General features: G+C 41.6%; 1 protein-coding gene across 2 annotated transcripts in view; it reads right to left on the reverse strand.

The window, feature by feature from the left end:
• The window catches only part of CACNB1 (calcium voltage-gated channel auxiliary subunit beta 1), a 111,803-nt gene that overhangs the window by 15,003 nt on the left and 77,913 nt on the right, over positions 1–18,887 (reverse strand). For both annotated transcript variants that reach the window (XM_073572542.1, XM_073572541.1), the window contains exons 9-12: positions 16,598–16,656; positions 8,967–9,076; positions 4,651–4,802; positions 337–432 (exon numbers count right to left, since the gene is read on the reverse strand). In XM_073572542.1, the coding sequence (XP_073428643.1) occupies positions 337–432; positions 4,651–4,802; positions 8,967–9,076; positions 16,598–16,656 (417 nt within the window). The remainder of the gene's footprint in view (positions 1–336; positions 433–4,650; positions 4,803–8,966; positions 9,077–16,597; positions 16,657–18,887) is intronic.

The following is an 18,887-nucleotide window of genomic DNA, read 5'->3' on the forward strand; positions in this document are numbered from 1 at the left end:
CAGCACAAGAAAGGTAAAGACAGTTATTACATCGCTTCCCTCCAATCTCTGTCTACAGATGATGACTTAAAAAAATGATCAGTGCTCTAGACCCGTCAGCGAGGCGGTAATACCAATGACGCAGTAATGCCTCAAACCTCATGGTGTTTCTATGGATAACTTTGGAATAGGCATTATCCATTCCAGATCTAATGTTGCAGACTAAAATGGAAACAATCCATTCATGTAAAAGGAACAGATTGTGTTTGTTTATGGAGCAGGACATGAACTTGTCACAGTAGCTGAGCATTACTCTGTGTTCCACCAGCCATGACTGCCAGGAATGCTGACACTCACCGGAGGGCACTGAGCCAGTTTATCTGCGGCCACCATCTGTACATTTAAATGCTTTGCTTGAGATTTTCCTCTAGATTTTATCAGCCTATGTAATACCTGGGAAAAGAGAAGAGATATCAAACTGGGAATTTTAGGAATCTGTAGTATAAAGCAACACACACACACAGTACTAAAGAGAAAGATTCTTAGGTCTCGAACTCATCTGCATAAATAAAATCGCTCCAATGTAGTTCCCAAAAAGTAGGACGAGTGTCATGCGAGTACAATGCAACGTTTCCTCACGTACTATCCATATGACATCCATATGACATACTTATGCAATGCGTTTTTAACATCAGTTTTCATATATAATAATTATCATTGTCATTTAAAGCTAGTTTTCTAATAAAACAATCTTATATACAGATGTAGATAGATGGTAGATAGATGATAGATACGCAGAAATTTCTCAGGCTGACGATGAACTACGTGGGATGGATTTACTGTGGACCCCTTTGGAATATTTGATTTGCTAAAGGTAATAAATGGATAAAAGAGGGTCAGGGAGTGGTTTACAAATAAATTACTTTTTTGTGTGTGTGCTTTTTGCTTTAAACTTACTGGGTTAGAAAAGGGGGTGTCATAAAGAAACATCTCCATTAATAACCCCTGTGCTTGATGTCAGCTGACATTACAAAGCTGACATCAACCACAAAACCATTACCCCCCCTTGCCAATTCACCAGGGCAAGCGGAAAGAGACAAGGCTAAGCACCAGAATTGGTGCATGTTAATCTGGGAGGGGGGCCAAGATCGATTGCGCCTTCTCAGGCTATTAATATCAACCCCCAACTGTCTGCTTAGTCTTTGCTGGTTATTAGAAATAGGGGGAACATTTTTTGGTCCTCTTTATTTTATAACCAGTAAAGTCTAAGTAGTCTGCTGTGAGCTAATATTAACAGCCTGGGAAGCTCCATGTTTATTGCCCCCTTCCCAGACTATTAAGATCAGTTCTGAGCTGTCTGCTTTCCATCAACTGGTTAATAAAAATTAGGGGCACCTCACACCATCTTCTTTTATTTATTAATTAGCTAAATACAAGTACAGAAAACTTGTCTATTCTGACAGTTCATGCTGTGATTTTACTGTACTCGGCTGATCAAATGTTACATTTCCTATGAGATGGGTTCATAAAAATCAAACAGCACACGCAGGCTCTGTGTGCTGTGCTATTTTTTTTTTTTTCTCTCGCACCCATTGACTCGCATTGGTAAGTCTCGTCCAATATATGCCGCCATATTGCAGCATGAGATGGGTGCATAAAATCGGATGGCACACACATGCTCTGTGTGCTGTGCGATTTTTTTTTTTTTTTTTTCTGGCACCCATTGACTTGCATTGGTGATTCTCGGCCAATATACACGGCCACTCACAGAATACTGTGATTTTTTTCTCAGTCCAATCCGAACTGAATCAGTGAATTAGATTAATCAGAGTGCAATCTGATTTTTTTAATGGATTGCACTCGTCCTATTTATTTATACACTAATGAGTATGAGCCCTTAAACAGGACTTGTTGCCTGCCATAAATCTGTAAGTTTTTACCTGATGTAAATGCAGTTCTTCTGAATCTGATATTGTTTATTTTTGCTCTTGATGTATACTCTCATCTCCTCTCTATATAAATCTAGTCTTTTCAGCCTACTGGAAGTGGTCCTCAAGAAAAAAGTCAACAGCCAGGCCCACTTGGCTAAAAAACCCACTAAATTTAAATACTGGGAAAAGAAGGCTTACAACTGGGTAAGAAACAGCCAAAATCTCCTACAAAGGTGAGGTTGTGGAAGACCGTTTCATGTCATGGGTCATACACCATGGCAAGACTGAGCACAGCAACAAGACACAAGGTACTTATACTGCATCAGCAACATATCTTCCAGGCAAAGATTTCAAACAGACTGAGGCTTCAAGATTTGCTCTTCAAGCTCTTTTGAAGAAAGAACAAGAAATGGTCTGAATTCATGACATTGAAAACAGTGGTTGACCAAGGAAATTTAGTACCGCAGATGAAAGTCACCTCATGCTTACTTCCCTTGGAAGATATTCAGTAGGTGCCTTGTAAGTTTGTGGCTGCACTACAGCAGTTAGAGTTAGGGATTCGGTCAGGATTAATAGGATCTTCAATGCAGAGAAATACAGGCAGATGCATATCTATCATGCAACATGATCAGAGAGGCATCTGATGGTCTCCAAATTTATTCTGCCCAAGGGCAATGATCAAAAATATACTGCAAATGTCATTAAGAAGTATCTCCAGCATAAATAAGACCAAGGAGTCCTGATATTGTCCATAAAGAACCCTGATCTCAACATCTTCGAGTCTGCTTGGGATTTCTTGAAGAGATAGAAAGATTTGCGCGAGCCTACATCCACATAAGATCTGTGGATAGTTCTAATAGATTTTGGAACAACCTCCCTGCCGAGTTCCTTAAAGCATTGAGTGCAAGTGTATCGAGAGGAAGTGATGTTGTTTTGAAGTCAAAGGGCGATCACACCAAATATTGATGGGCTTTGGATTTCTCTTTTGTTCATTCACTTTGCATTTTGATAACTGATCAAAAATAAAGTATTAACACGTATATCTTTGAAAGCTTTCTTATTTCACAGCATTTTGTTCCACAGCTGCCTAAAACATTTGCACAGCACTGTATTTTTACATACTGGTTCAGGAAAAGCTCACTCAATAGCTAATACAAGTTGTAGTGAGCCTGACAGTACTAAAATGGTTGTCTTACTAAGAGCTCGCTCACACTGGCAAGTAGCATCCGGTGAATCTCTCATGTGAGAGCATTGGATGCTACATGTAAATGACCCTCTGCTCAAACTGTGCTGCGAGCGCGAGCCAAGTGTAATTTTACTGTGATCCGATTCTCTTGAATGCAAGAATCGGATCAGAGGTGCAGAGAAGTTCCAGAACTTAATTTGTCTATCTTCTTCATTCTGTGAGTCGGTGTATATCGCACTGCACTCTGATAACATCCAGACTTATATGGGTGTGTGCTGTCCGATATATGCTGGCAATTGCAGCATGCGACAATTCTTTTTCTCATGCTGACTCGGCATGAGAAAATAAACTCATAAGCTCCATGGTATAATGTTGGAGCGAGTGCTATCCAATGAAACAATGGATAGCACTCGTCCGAGCTATACGCAGGCTACTCGCCAGTGTGAGCGAGCCCTTAGACTTTTGTATATTACCCTATTAGGCGTATGCAGGTACAGACTGGGGCTGAAATTCAGCCCTGACATTTAAAATCACACAGGCCCATGTTGTCCCCGTCCTCATAAACCAGATGGGATATATTACTAATATTAGCCTGGATGGAGGAAAGCAAGATTTACTACAAGACCAATATTTCTAATAATTGTGGCCTGCTGGGGTAAGTGATGAAGTCAGTGAATTGGAGCTCTGTCACAACTCTTAACAGTTATGGGTGTCTTGAGAACACTGATTCTGTTAACAACATAGCAGACAAGGCAGCTCACAACCAGACAGGCCCTTCTGGCATTTGCCAGAATTGCCAGATGGCCAGTCCGGCCCTGGGTGTATGGATATCATAGAGGGTATTCCCTGGCGTGCAACACCTTTATGAGTAGAGAGAGACTTACAACAAATGGCTTTCACTTATGTTCACCTGGCCTGTTCATGTATCAGATACAGAATGGCTGATTCCAACTACTACACTTCCCCTTCCTAGTGATAGCAGCTGCTTATTGTTAGTGTGTTATGCTGTCCTACTTGCAAAAAAGGGGTTGCTGGATTAAGGCAACTTGTCTTATTGTACAGCTGAGCATCCTTGCAATAACGATAAGGCCTCATAGACAAAGCTATATTACAGCTTCATTTTGTATCAAGCTGTTATAGAGCTTACAATATAGTGCATAGGGCCTGATTTAATAAGAAGACATGTAAAATTACTTATGGCATAGGCTGTGTTTCTTCTAGGACTGCAGGGGGGATATCTCCAGAGGTACGGCATTTAATGGGGTCTGTACTGCAACAATCAGTGCCTTATGCCTCCACACTAGTGAGCTAGAAGACCTTCATATATTAACTTTAATAGGGTATATGGTGACAAGCGGTGCACAGTGGGATGAGATGTCAGCACATAGTTTCACTCCATCTTTACACAAACATTGCTAGGTGTGATTTAAACCAGCATCAATGCCCAACAACAATGGAGGAACCCCATAAAAACTCCTTTTATACAACTCGGTAGCAATAAATGTGATTTTGACATAAAACACTTTCTTATCCATAGACTTCTGTGGTACTCACTTTAGGAGAAGTGATCTTTATATACACGATAATTGGTGCCAGTGAAGTCTTGGCCAGCTGAGCCGGGTGGTTTATTGTGTCAGCATCAAGCGCCACCAGTTGCAGTGTTCTAGCTAACTCAAAAATGCGCTCAATCTCGCTCTGCACCTCCGCTGTACACCACAGGCAGGGAGAAATGGGACAAACAGTCTCAGTTATAGTATACAACAGTATGACAAATGAGGGAAGAAAATAACAATGAAACAAATATAACTCTAAGGCTACGTGCCCACGATCAGGTATAGCAGTGCTTTGTACACAGCGTATTTTCGCTGCATTCATAAAGTTGCGTTCTAATCACTAAAGTAATGCCGCATGTGTTCATTGAATTATGCGGATTTACCGCTTGTAACGAGTGGCAATGGGCGAAATTACGCAGGGGAGGCTTACTATGCTTGTAACCTGGAACGCAGCATTTTGGACGGAGCGCAGGTGAGCTCTATCCACAACGCTGCTATTCCGGATCGTGGGCACATACCCTACATAGACTACAAGAAAAAAACCTTCACTAAAATTGTCTTCAGGTAAATTAATAGTGTACTTGTGCTGAGATATAGACAAAAGTATTGGGATACACAAACCTCCTTATCATTCAATTCAGGTTTTTCATTCAGTCCCACAGTCACAGGAGCATATAAGGCACCATGCAGTCTGCCTTTACTAACTGTGCACTAGGGAATGATGCATCAACATTCTCTACATGCCTAATGGATGTTTCTGGATTTGGATAACACCAGGAGAATACTACCTGTCTGTCTGCATTGTGCTAGTTGTAAAGTTTGGCGGAGAAGGGATAATGCTGGGTATGTTTTTCAGGGATCAGCATAGAGCTCTTATTTCCAGAGAAGGTGTAAATACTTACACTGGGTGCAGAATTATTAGGCAAATGAGTATTTTGATCACATCATCCTTTTTACACATGTTGTCCTACTCCAAGCTGTATAGGCTTGAAAGCCAACTGCCAATTATGTAAATCAGGTTATTTGCATCTCTGTAATGAGGAGGGGTGTGGTCTAATGACATCAAAACCCTATATAAGGTGTGCTTAATTATCAGGCAACTTCCTTTCCTTTGGCAAAATGGGTCAGAAGAGAGATTTGACGGACTCTGAAAAGTCAAAAATTGTGAGATGTCTTGCAGATGGATGCAGCAGTCTTGAAAGTGCCAATCTTTGGAGCGTGATCATCGAAGAATCAAGCGTTTCATGGCAAATATCCAGCAGGGTCGCAAGAAGCGTGTTAATAAAAAAAGGCGCAAAATAACTGCCCATGAATTGAGGAAAATCAAGCATGAAACTGCCAAGATGCCATTTGCCACCAGTTTTGCCATATTTCAGAGCTGCAACGTTACTGGAGTATCAAAAAGCTCAAGGTGTGCCATACTCAGGGACATGGCCAAGCTAAGGAAGGCTGAAAAACGACCACCTTTCAACAAGAAACATAAGATAAAATGGCAAGACTGGGCCAAGAAATATCTTAAGACTGATTTTTTCTAAGGTTTTATGGCCTGATGAGAGTGACTCTTGATTGGCCAGATTGATGGGCCCGAGGCTGGATCAGTAAAGGGCAGAGAACTCCACTCCGACTCAGACGCCATCAAGGTGGAGGTGGGGTACTGGTATGGGCTGGTATCATCAAAGATTAACTTGTGGGACCTTTTCGGGTTGAGGATGGAGTGAAGCTCAACTCCCAGACCTACTGTCATGATCCAGGTTGGATCTGACAGATTAAATGCACAAAGTAACCTTTTTTTTCCTTTGGCTGTGTGCCAAAGGTGGTTTTGCCCCCGGTGGCCATTAGGGTCATTGCACTGTGGTGGTTTCAGTTGTAGTTTTCCCCCCGGTGGCCATTAGGGTCATTGCACTCTGGTTAACCTTAGTTTGTGCACGTGATTATGTAACAGGTGTGATTTCTCTATAAAAGAGTGTCAGGTGTGTCAATCACTGTTGGTGATAAGTTCCTCATTTGCAAGCAAGCCTGGGTGAAGAATGGAGCTGAAGGAGAGTCACGGGCAGCTCAGTGAGTCCCGGAGTGTCAGCTATGGTGTCTTCAAGGAGGGCTGGCATGGCTTGGTGGAGTCGCAGCTATGGTGTCAGCAAGGAGTTCTTGCATGGCTTGGTGGAGTGGCAGCTATGGTGTAGAGCTGCACTCAGGATGCTGGATTCGGTTGCTGGAGAGCTGGACTCAAAATGTTGGACTCTTTGGCAGAAAAGCTGGACTCATTTGCTGGACTCTGTTTCTAGACAGCTGCACGCAGGTGGTGGACTCTGTTTGCTCCAAGGCTGCACTATGGTGTTGGATCCGGTCGGAGGAAAAGATGCACGCAGGTGGTGGGCTCTGTTGCTGGGAGCGTAAGCAACAGAGCAAAGCTAAGTGGTGCTTCACTGTTTTGTCTCTTTTCCTTATGTGTGTTTTAGTGCAGTGGTGGGATTAGTTTCCGCACCGTCCACTTCACTAGTGAGGGTTTAGGTGCAGGGCGAGCTAGGGATATTAGGTATCCTGATCGGCGCCCGGTGCGGATCTGGCTTAGGGAACGTTAGGAGTGTAGAGACACTGACTCAGGGGAGTGCAGGAGGTCTCCACTTCCCCGTTTCCCTATCGCAGGGCCACCATTGTTATTGTTACCCAGGTTTTCCCTTTTATTGTCTTGTATTAGTTACCGGCCTGCGGGCCGCGTCACACTGGACAATTACACGTGCCGTGTCCTGTTGTATTAATTACCGGCCCGCTGGCCGTGTCACACAGGACGGGGCACGTGACACCTACTGCCAGTTTCTGGAAGACAGCTTCTTCAAGCAGTGGTACAGGAAGAAGTTGGTATCGTTCAAGAAAAACATGATTTTCATGCAGGACAATGCTCCATCACATGCATCCAAATACTCCACAGCGTGGCTGGCCAGTAAAGGTCTAAAACAGTGTTTCTCAACTCCAGTCCTCAAGACCCACCAACAGGTCAAGTTTTCAGGATATCCTTAGCATTGCACAGGTGATTTCAACACCTGCTCAAGTATTAACTCCATCACCTGTGCAATACTAAGGAAATCCTGAAAACATGACCTGTTGGTGGGTCTTGAGGACTGGAGTTGAGAAACACTGGTCTAAAAGAAGAAAAAATAATGACATGGCCCCCTTGTTCACCTGATCTGAACCCCATAGAGAACCTGTGGTCCCTCATAAAATGTGAGATCTACAGGGAGGGAAAACATTACACCTCTCGGAACAGTGTCAGGGAGGCTGTGGTGGCTGCTGCACGCAATGTTGATCGTAAACAGATCAAGCAACTGACAGAATCGATGGATGGAAGGAAGGTGAGTGTCATCGTAAAGAAAGGTGGCTATATTGGTCACTGATTTTTTTATTTTTGAATGTCAGAAATGTTTATTTCTAAATTTTGTGTTGCTCTATTGGTTTACCTATCTTCCTAAGATAGCCAAATCTAAAAAAACCCACTCCAACTTCCCAAAATATTAAACTTTGATATCTATGAGTCTTTTGATTGAGAACATAGTTATTATTCAATAATAAAAAGAATCCTCTCAAATACAACTTGCCTAATAATTCTGCACACGGTGTAGGTCCCAAAAAATGAGAAAGGTATTCAAAGAGTGATACCTTTATTGGGTAACCAGAGAAATTATATTTGCAAGCTTTCAGGGCTCAGAAGGCCCCTTCATCAGGCTAAATTACAAGAGAAGGAAAATCTTTAAAACCTCAGCATACAAGACATTGTGGACAATTGTATCTTTATAACTATGGGAACAATTTGTGGAAGATCCTTTTCTGTTCCAGAATGACTGCGTGCTAGAACTCAAAGCAAAGTCCATAGTGGCATTATTTGGGTTAGTTTGGTGTGGAAGAACATGACTTAGTCCTGACCTCAACCCCTTCCAACACCTGAGGGAAGAACAGACATTGTGAGCCAGGTGCTCTCCTTCAACATCAGTGTCTGACCTCACAAATGCTCTTATGGATGAATGGGCAAAAATTCTCTGAGACACTTCAAAATCTTGTAGAAAGTATTCCCAGAAAAGAACAACTCCATATAAATGCCTCCGGATTTAGAATGGGATGTCACACCAGCTCCTCTAGGTGTAATGTGTAGGTGTCCCAATACTTGTATATATATTGTGCATAATATCTTGAAATAGGCCCAAAGTGTAATCTCAGAGATTCTAATGACAACATGACCCCTTATGACTTCTGTCAGGTCATAGTGACCACCTGGTATGGATACAATATAAATTTCTAACCTTTACTGCCACCCTGCTGACCACTCACCAAGACTGGAACGCGTATTAGACCTCTCCATGATGTTGTGCTTGCTGGGATTGTTCAGGACAGAACGTTTGGCGAGGGAGATGTCAGCGGTGACCCGAGTGATCGAAATCCTGTTTAAAAGACCATAGAAGAAAAATGAGAAATGGGAAGATGGTATTCGAAGCAAGCATACTGATGTACGTACGAATATCATAAGCATACCGCGTCTATGCTCGCCTATGGAATTGTGACCTTGAACTGAACAGATTTTGACATTTAGGGAAAGTGGAAAGTTACAATATCAGACCTATTAGGTCTGATCTCAGTTTTGTTATGTTTTCTTTATACAGAATATGGTTTACTTTATTTTATGTTTTGTTTTATATTCTGTATTATTGTTATCTGTGTATTATGAAACATTTTGATTAAAAAAAAAAAAAAAAAAAAAAAAAGAGTAGACATAAGTAATCACAGCATCTAGACCCCTTATTTTATTACTGTTCCCCAAAGTTCATAAAAGTCACAGATGTCTGTATTTAAAGTGGTAGCTAAGTGGAATGCATTCATCTAAATGTACACATCTAATGTGTATTGTGTCAGCACGTCCGTAGTCTTGTAAAGTGAATTCGCCATTGCCACAAAGAGTGCTAAATGACCCATTAATGTCACTCATGGGGAATTATTGCAGCCTTATGAATTATGGTTCTTTCCACAGAAATAGCTGCGTTTTTTTGTGACACGTGTGTTTACCGAAGGAGACAAATGCACTTTAAAACTAGGAATAATCTGAGTGAATATGAGACAAAGGTCCCCTATATATGTGGTGTGGTCAACGTGACAATTGTTTCCATGTAGATGCTATATATTAGGTCATTGCTACAAAAATACATGTATAAAATCCCCATATAGTATAATCCCAAATTATGTGGTAAAGATGTAGTCATGAAGACTACATGACCAGTATGACTATTACCAGCATCTCCTGCGGATGTCACCCAATAGTGTTTTTTTTATACAGGTATGACTTGTCTAAAGCTGGAGGTACATGGAGTCCCTACCTCTCCATACTACAGAGCTATAGGCACTCTATATGTTCTCATGCGGTGCTCTTTACAGCACTGTATGAGCAATGTTAGTAGGTGAGAATGACTAAGGCTCAATGCGCATAGCATCTATGTACTTCGCATCCATAGGCCCCTATTAAAGGGAATCTGTCCGAAGAATCAACCCTCTTACGCCATCTATATGGGCATACAAGTCATAGTAAGCTGAATAAAATGATATGTTGATATTTGTGATCTGATATTTTATTCCAGAGAAATCCATGTTTCTTAATATGTAAATGAGCTGTTAAGATCTATGGGCGGGACAAACAGATCTCCTTGAGAATCTGACTCCAGAGATTATTATAAAGGAATGAGTTACCAATGTGAGACATGTAGATCAGGAGAGCAGATTGTCAGTCAATATGTTCATTTTTTCTGGGAGCTTTTTCAGGTGGGCTTCAGAGGGGACCTGCCTGAAAAAGACATTGTGTGCATGTACCCTAACAGGCATGTTCCCGATGTTTAACAATATAGCATATTACACTGGTGTACTTATGCCATACCCCTTGTGAGTTTTCAATTATTTTATTTTTAATTAATGCAATATACCAAACAGACAGAATTGCAACAAAGTAGAACTGAGCTGTCCTACATACTGTATATATATTTATATAAATATTTAACATCTCAGAAAATAAAGAGATAAAGATGTAAATAATATATAAGAAAAAAAAGCAGTGGCGATCAATGACCTGCACTGTCTCTGTAGGTGCCAAAGACCCTTGTAATAACTTCCCAGTAAGAAGTGATTGTGATGGATTTTAAATGACGGGTAGTAACTTGCTCATCATTATACAGGCTTCATGGCTCACTGCTGCCCACTAATGATCATATACCAATTTATTGTGCACCAAATTGAGAATATATTCTGTACTTTGATTTGTCATGATTGATCAATGGCCTTAGGTAATATAGAATATTTATTATTTTTTCCAATTAAATTTTAATTTTGCATATGCCAAGACCCCCTTGTACTGTAAAATGCACAGTATCATTACAGCTTTTGTTATTGTTAAATATCTATGTCCTCTGGACTAACTGCTAAATACACAGCCGGCACTATCCAAGAATAAAAAATATAAAGGATTTGCCCTGGTGCTACATACCAAACTAACAAAATTAGTACGATACCCCCACATAAAGGTTAGTATGTACGGTAAATGACAAATAATAATCAAATATTAAAGAGTAGCAACTGTCTATTGATGTGTTTATTGGTATTAAAGGAGATATTATTATTATTTATTGTTATAGCGCCATTTATTCCATGGCGCTTTACATGTAAGGAGGGGTATACATAATAAAAACAAGTACAATAATCTTAAACAATACAAGTCATAACTGGTACAGGAGGAGAGAGGATCCTGCCCGCGAGGGCTCACAATCTACAAGGGATGGGTGAGAATACAGTAGGCGAGGGTAGAGCTGGTCGTGCAGCGGTTTGGTCGATCGGTGGTTATCAGTAGGTCATCGATATCAGATTGGTGGACGTTAGAAATTATCAAAACATTTCATAGCATATGGTCGAACAGCCTTGTTGGTTGTCTGTAGCTAGAGGCCTGTGAACTCTGCTACATTCTGGCATGCATCATGCCCCAATAATGACGTCAGATCAGGCTGACTAATCCGAAGCAACATTGGGCATTACAGCAGGTGGGAGAAGGTTGGCAGAGCTGTGGCCTGGCAGCCACGGACTACTGCAGCTTAGTTTCCATCAAGTGAATGGAGCACATGTGTGACCAGCCTATCTGTTTTACTCTGACTGGTCACTGTCTTTTGACCAGGAAGAACAGATGAAACTAGTCCAACATTCTGATGATTGATGGGATCCATATCAATCCAATAGTGTTCACCTATGCAGTAGACGGGTGAATACCATGGAGACAGGGATACCCCTTTAATTAATTTTGCTAATTAGGATAGACTTTTTCTATATGGTATAGTGGCAGGTTCTCCTACTATGATAACTTGATGTCCTAATAGGGCTTTTAAACAGAGGATGACCTTAATGTGGCTACTAGTTTAATGACTTTGCAGTTTTTGAAACAGAAGACGCTTCTGGAAAGAATTGGCAATGTTTTTCCTGATGTATTGTATCTTTTTTGGCATCCTTCTAGTTGTTTTGTGAGCGACTTTTTTTTAATTTGTACATAAGGTACTGTCACACTTAGCGATGCACCAGCGATCCCGACCAGGGATATGACGCGGTCAGGATCGCTGGTACATCGCTAAGTGGTCGCTAGTGAGCTGCCAAACAGGCAGATCTCACCAGCGACATCGCTGGGGACGGGGGTCGCTATTTACCTGTCACACCAGGCGATCCTGCGTCCTCCCGCCCGGCTCCACGCGTCGCTCGTCTCTCCACAGGAAGCGCCGCAGGAAGCTGACGACAAGAAACAGTCCTGGACATTCTCACGCGATCAGCGATAACCAGCGGGGGAGCGGGTTGTAGGTAAGTATCAGACACAGCGATGTCGCTAGCAATAGCGCTATAACGTCACAAGTTATAGCGATATTGCTAGCGATATCGCTTAGTGTGACAGTACCTTAAGAAATGGCTTCCAAACAGGAACTGCCTAAAGAATGGTTGGGCGGCAACTAGTTATGAGCGAGTATACTCGTTACTCAAGATTTCCGGAGCATGCGCGGGTGAGCTCCGAGTATTTTGTTGTGCTCGGAGATTTAGTTTTCGTCGTCTCATCTGCATGATTTGTGGCTGCTGGACAGGCTGAATGCATGTGAGGATTGCCTGTTTGTTAGGAAATCCTCACATGTATTCAGCCTGTCATGCAGCTGCGGTGACACAAATTAAATCTCCGAGCACGCCAAAATACTCGACCACCAGAGCATGCTCGGGAAATCTCGTGTAACGAGTATACTCGCTCATCACTAGCGGTAACTTCTTTTAACTGCTTTATGGCTGTAGAAGCCTGAAGAGGTAAAAGAAGCTCAAAATGACTGAACATTTGTACATCAAGCTGTTTTGAGATTGGAGTGTATGTGTTCATTCTTTTTGGTGTTTTTTTAATAAAGGAATTCTATCACATAGTCCTAATCAATATCTCACCTTCAGTGTCCAAATTGTTTCCTGTATTTTCCAGAAATCTGTCTTCATTGAAAAACGCTAATGCGACGCTCCGTTAAACTTTGGAGGGGTCAAGAAGTTCAGTGCATATTCCTACCTACTTTTGTTTTCCTGCTTTCACCACCGTCTTGTAAAGCTAGAGCTGTTAATCAAGTGGTTGGGTGGACTGGAGACAGATGGAAAATAAGTACCGTGGGTTGGAAGCTACACTGAACAACTCGGCCTCAATAAGGGTGCACCAAGCACCTTAATAGTATATTTGAATAATGACTAATTTCTGTGAAACAAAGCACTTTGGACACTAACGCTGCAATGTATAATAGTGCCAAATACACATTTCACCCAAAAATATACAGCCCCTCAATAATTATACGTCTGAAGAAAAAGACAAGTGTTTGGCTAAAAGCTGCACATTTTGTGTTTTTCTTTTTAAAATCATGCCATTGATATTTAGAAGATCCGAGTTCAGGGAGGATGAGCAGAGCTGGATAATCCATGGATTAAGGTATCGTATGGACTGTCCAGAGCATTTCCACTCATATTCGCATATAAATAGTCCTCATTTCTGCTGAGCTGGTGGGAATGTGGCCTGCGGAGCACTGCAAGGAATGTGTCACTGTGTGACTTTGTTCAAAGCCTCTGTCTCCGTGACACACACTACACCCAGAGTACTACATTCACTCTGGGGATTTCCATTTCATTATAAATGTTATAAAAAATACAAATTCTGCCAGATATACTACAGACAGTGCAAATTGTTGCATACGGTTTTAGAGCTCCTTATGATGTGTCTAAAACACTGTTAGCAAATGGGGTTCTGTTTAGCTGGAACAGGGCTAAGTAAGTGTCGTTTTAATTTTTATTTAATAAATTAATAGTACACACGAAAATCTGATCAGAGAAATCTGCTTCTCTCTCTGACATCATTTATCAGTCATTTTCAAAAATCTTAAATTGCAGGTAAAATCTGTAGAGATAGGAGATGACAGTTGGTGCTGATAAGATTCTATGTAGGGGTCAGGAGGAAGCAGGAGCTCTGCCTCTAGCTCCTGACCCTCCCCCACCCCAAATTCTGACTACATAGAATCCTATCAGTAGTAACTGCCATCTTTTTAAATTCTTCTTAATCAAGATATATATATACACACCATATTTTGCGGATTATAAGACGCACCCCAAATTTTGAGGCAAATAGGAAAAAAACCCTTTTTTTTAATAAAATGGTGGTGCCTCTTATAATCCATGTGTCTAATTTCTTACTGAGGGTGGTGGCTGCGGTGAAGCGGGGTCCCAGGGTTGCTGCTGGAGGAGGCAAGAGTGGCACATAACTGCAGGCCGCAGGCTGGGATGAGGGGATGTTCCAATGTGCGCCGCTGTGGGTGAAAATGGCTGCGGTGCTCTGCGGTGCAGGGGGCTCCGCTGGCATTTTGCGTCTTATAATCCGAAAAATAAGGTATATATATATTTTTTTACAATATTTATTAGTCCCACAAGAGGACTTTATCACGTGATCCTTTGCTCCCATAGATAATTGCCTGCACTCCTTATACATATACAGTGCATTAAACTGTTAGGGCTCATGCACATGACCTTATTTCTGGTTCAAGTGCTGTCTGTTAAAAATTCGGATTACAATCGGACCAATGCAATTCAATGGAGCAGTGCAGATGAACAATTTTTTTCACTAACTGAATCTGTGTCAAAAAATCACAGCAAGCACTAGTTTTTCCATAAATCAGATGAAAGTTGGCCATTCAAGTCTATATGCAATTGGATGCAACAGTATAGCATCTGATTTTCAAGGATATTTAGATGCTTAAATAAAAATAGAGCTGCTGTAAAAAAACGGACTGCACACGGATTACAAGTGAGAAATTTTTTTTCACACTTTTCTGGATAAAACTGACAATTTTTTTATACAATTGTGGGAATCTACCCTTATAATGATAGACTGCCTTTAGGCTATGACACACTCAATACCATTGTTAGGCCATAACCACCATCAGCTACCCAGGTTCCTTTGATCACACAGATAATACACTACTACTTCTGTAGTGCAGTGCATTATCACATAATGTCATGACCCTTTAAGCTTTGATCTATGGCAAACTGGAGGCCATTATTAGGTCTCTGATTCCTATAGAAATCATTGTCTCTCTGTCATCTCACTGCAGGAAGCCAATGAAATGACAGAGGGAGCCATCTCCTTCTGTCACTCTTTACATGATGCGATTGCTATTGACCATGGTAAGTAAAAAGTTGAATGAGAACTAAAAACACTAACAACACTCAATTCCCTCAGCTACATCTTTGCTAGCAGGGAAAAATGAGTGCTGTTAGGTGGCAGTAGCCCTGGGATCATGATCACTGTTTTTTCACTTCCTAATGGAAAGTGACACATCCTTTAGGACATCAAAGAGCAGTTACTTGACGAGATGTGGTTAAGTTTACTTGAAAAAAAACAAGCGTATTTTATTTTAAAAAGTTTCCAGCATTTGTAAATTTTTTAGGCTAGTTTCACATTAGCGTTTATGGCCGCAGCGTCGGGCTGCGCATGGCCGCCGCTAAGCCCCGCCCCCTGCCGCGCCTCCACCGGTAGCTCCGCCTATGGACACATGACGCTGCATGCGTCCTGCGTCCCCTATCTTTAGCACTGGGGACGCAGGCCGTGCGCAGTATGTGTTTGGCGGTGCATGCGTCCTTTTGACGCTGCGCCGAGCGCACCAAATTGCAACCTGTTGCGTTTAGCGCTGGTCGGCGCAGCGTCAAAAGGACGCATGCGCCGCCAAACGCATACTGCGCACGGCCTGCTTCCCCAGTGCTAAAGATAGGGGACGCAGGACGCATGCAGCGTCATGCATCCGTAGGCGGAGCTACCAGCGGAGGCGCAGCAGGGGGCGGGGCTTAGTGGCGGCCGTAAACGCTAATGTGAAACTAGCCTTATACTTTAGCCATCTCTGATTTTCAAGATCTCTACTTGCAACTAGTGAATAGGAACATTTTTCTTTTCAATCGGATTTTCTTTTCATATGTGCATACGGTCAATAAACACTGCGGGTTTGACGCTGCGTACTTGTGCAGTGACCAACCCGCAGCGGCCAGATGTTACAGCGTATTGGATGGCATTTCAAGAAATCCCATGTCCACCATGCATCCAGAAACGCCCGCGACTCACCTGCGGAGACAGACATGCGGTGCATCTCTCCAGATCGCAGAATGTCTATCTATCTTACAGAGACGCGAGCCTCCGCATGATAAACTTCACTCGTACAATGTATTGGACACCGTGAATCCGCACGATTCAATGAACACATGTGGATTCACCTGCGTTCAAAGCGCTGCCAATTACCTACCCTAACATTATTAGACTGTATCAATGTTAGGCTATATTTGTCTTGGACTGCCCATTGCCCATCTGTTTATCTGCTTATTCACAAACCAGCATTCAAGGGGATGAATACCTTCCATCAAAGCGATGCTTCAGGAAGTCAAACAAAGCTTTCTGCATCATATCAGTGACCTGCGGGCATACAGAGAAATGTTAGGGAACTGCAGACTAGCAAGGAATAAGACTGACAGCATATGAATAGGATAGCCGCACAATTGACCAAATGAGGAAAAAAAAAAGGAAGAAACAAATAATGCAATATTTCATTCATTCATATTTGTAAACCAAAATCAGGTGTGGCTACAAAACACAAGAAATGTGAATACTTCAATTACCGGTATACTGTAGCTCTTCTCTCTGTAAAACCCACTCCTTATTTTGGCTTACAAATACCAATGCAAAACACAAAATACTGTTGTGTGAATAAGGCCTAAGAAGCTATGGACAACTGGAAAACTGAAAAAGAAAAGTAGACAATAACTTTCAATTTACTGTCCCAGCCCTATAGTTAAATACACTGCCATGTCAGATTGGTTTGTTGTCAGCGCCTGGTAGTCCGGGCACATGCCCCACCTTACCCTCCTCAGCTTAACTTCTGTACATAAAATGTTGCACAAACAAGCAGTGCCCATTGTATATATACACAATAGTCACGATTAGGGCTTGTTTTTTATTCATATAATACTGTATAGACCTTTATAGGAGCATCTAAGATATCTGACTGGGAACATAACTATATTGAAGGATATGAATTAGTTCATCTTTTTAAAAGGCTTGTCCATAACTTTCACACGGATTGCCTATCCTTAGGGTAGGTCATCAATATTTGATTTTGGGGGTGCGACACCTGGAACCCCGCTGATCAGCTGTTCCCGATGCTGGGCACAAGTGCTCAGGTATGGAGCTGCACAGATTTGTTAATGGTATAGTGGCTGTGACCATGTACATTCACCCCTATTCAAACAGGGAACAGCTGATAGGCGAAGGTGTCACACCCCCAAATATTGATGACCTATCTAAGACTAGGCCATCCATATAAAAGTCCTGGACAACCCCTCTAAACGCAGCTTTCCAATGACATTTTACATTTGTCTACAGTTTATAAACATGAAAAGTTGAGCAACATTGTAAACTACTTTGTTTACCATTTTCAAGGGAGCCAGTTCTCAAAACCCTAACAAACCCCATCGGATAAATGTGAGCCATCAATCAAGATGAAAGTGGACACAGAGCCAGGACACTTCTCTTGCTCAGTGGACACTTGGTAGTTAATTTACATCCAACACAAAAAGAATTGAACTTTTGTTTTCTTATTTTTCTATTATTCTACAGTACTACTATAATAAACTATATAATGGAATCGTACTGCAGTGCAGTGTTGGCATGTATGGCAGCTTTTTTTTCTGTATTTTTATATATGACAATTAGAATTTAAATGCCCTACCATTTTGACCTCTGGGAGATAAGCTGCGGCCAGACCTGTTAAGCTGAGAGCCATCATGTCTTATTTTGCTTTAATTATTGTATTATCTTTAATGTTGTTATGTATGACTGTTGTGTATGAACTGTGAACTGTAAAGTGCTGCAGAATATGTTGGTGCTATATAAATAAAGATTATTATTATAACCAGCTTTATTCAGTGGCGTTCACTGAAGAAAGGAGAAGCTTAGAAAAGATATACCACCAATATGGTGTTGGGTTTTGCTACCCAAGGTAAAAAAGTCTGGTATCTGTTTCCAACACCTTTTTTCTTTGTTTGGTAGCAAAGCATCGTGAAGTCCTGCACAGGTTCTTACCACCCATTTCCAAAATGAGGTGGGACCACACAGGGGTAGGTCACCTCTCTCCAGAGACCCCATAGCCAGCACAGTATATATAATTCCTTGGGCATACCTCTTGTGAGAAGAAAGGATTGGACATGTTGAAATCCAACAATTATGCCATTAGGAACAGTCAGTAGGCCCCCATAAACAGTCACAGAGTTAAGCTCTGTTGATACTATGTTTGAGTTTTACATTAAAGGTATACGTCAAAAAGACTTACTGGCGCATACCACAATTAGGCTATGTTATATGCCAGTGGTATCATAAGTTACCCATAGGACCCTTTTGTGAAAATAAAGTTATACTTTGTGGTATACATTTTGCATACCTTGCAAAAAAGGAGGACATGTTAAAACATACCAGCCTAGCCTATAACAGGACTATGTTTTAGCACATTCTAGGTGAGTCCATATGTGCCAAGAGCTTTCCCAGCAGTAATGTAGCTCACAAAGTGTAGACGTTAGATAAAAGTCAGCCATATCATCTAATGTGTTGTCCTACCGACTGACATAGCCTCCCATATGCTGGCTTTGGGATCC

Source organism: Dendrobates tinctorius, unplaced genomic scaffold, assembly GCF_039654945.1.
Source record: "Dendrobates tinctorius isolate UK_male_01 unplaced genomic scaffold, ASM3965494v1 ptg000032l, whole genome shotgun sequence".
Lineage (NCBI taxonomy): Eukaryota > Metazoa > Chordata > Amphibia > Anura > Dendrobatidae > Dendrobates > Dendrobates tinctorius.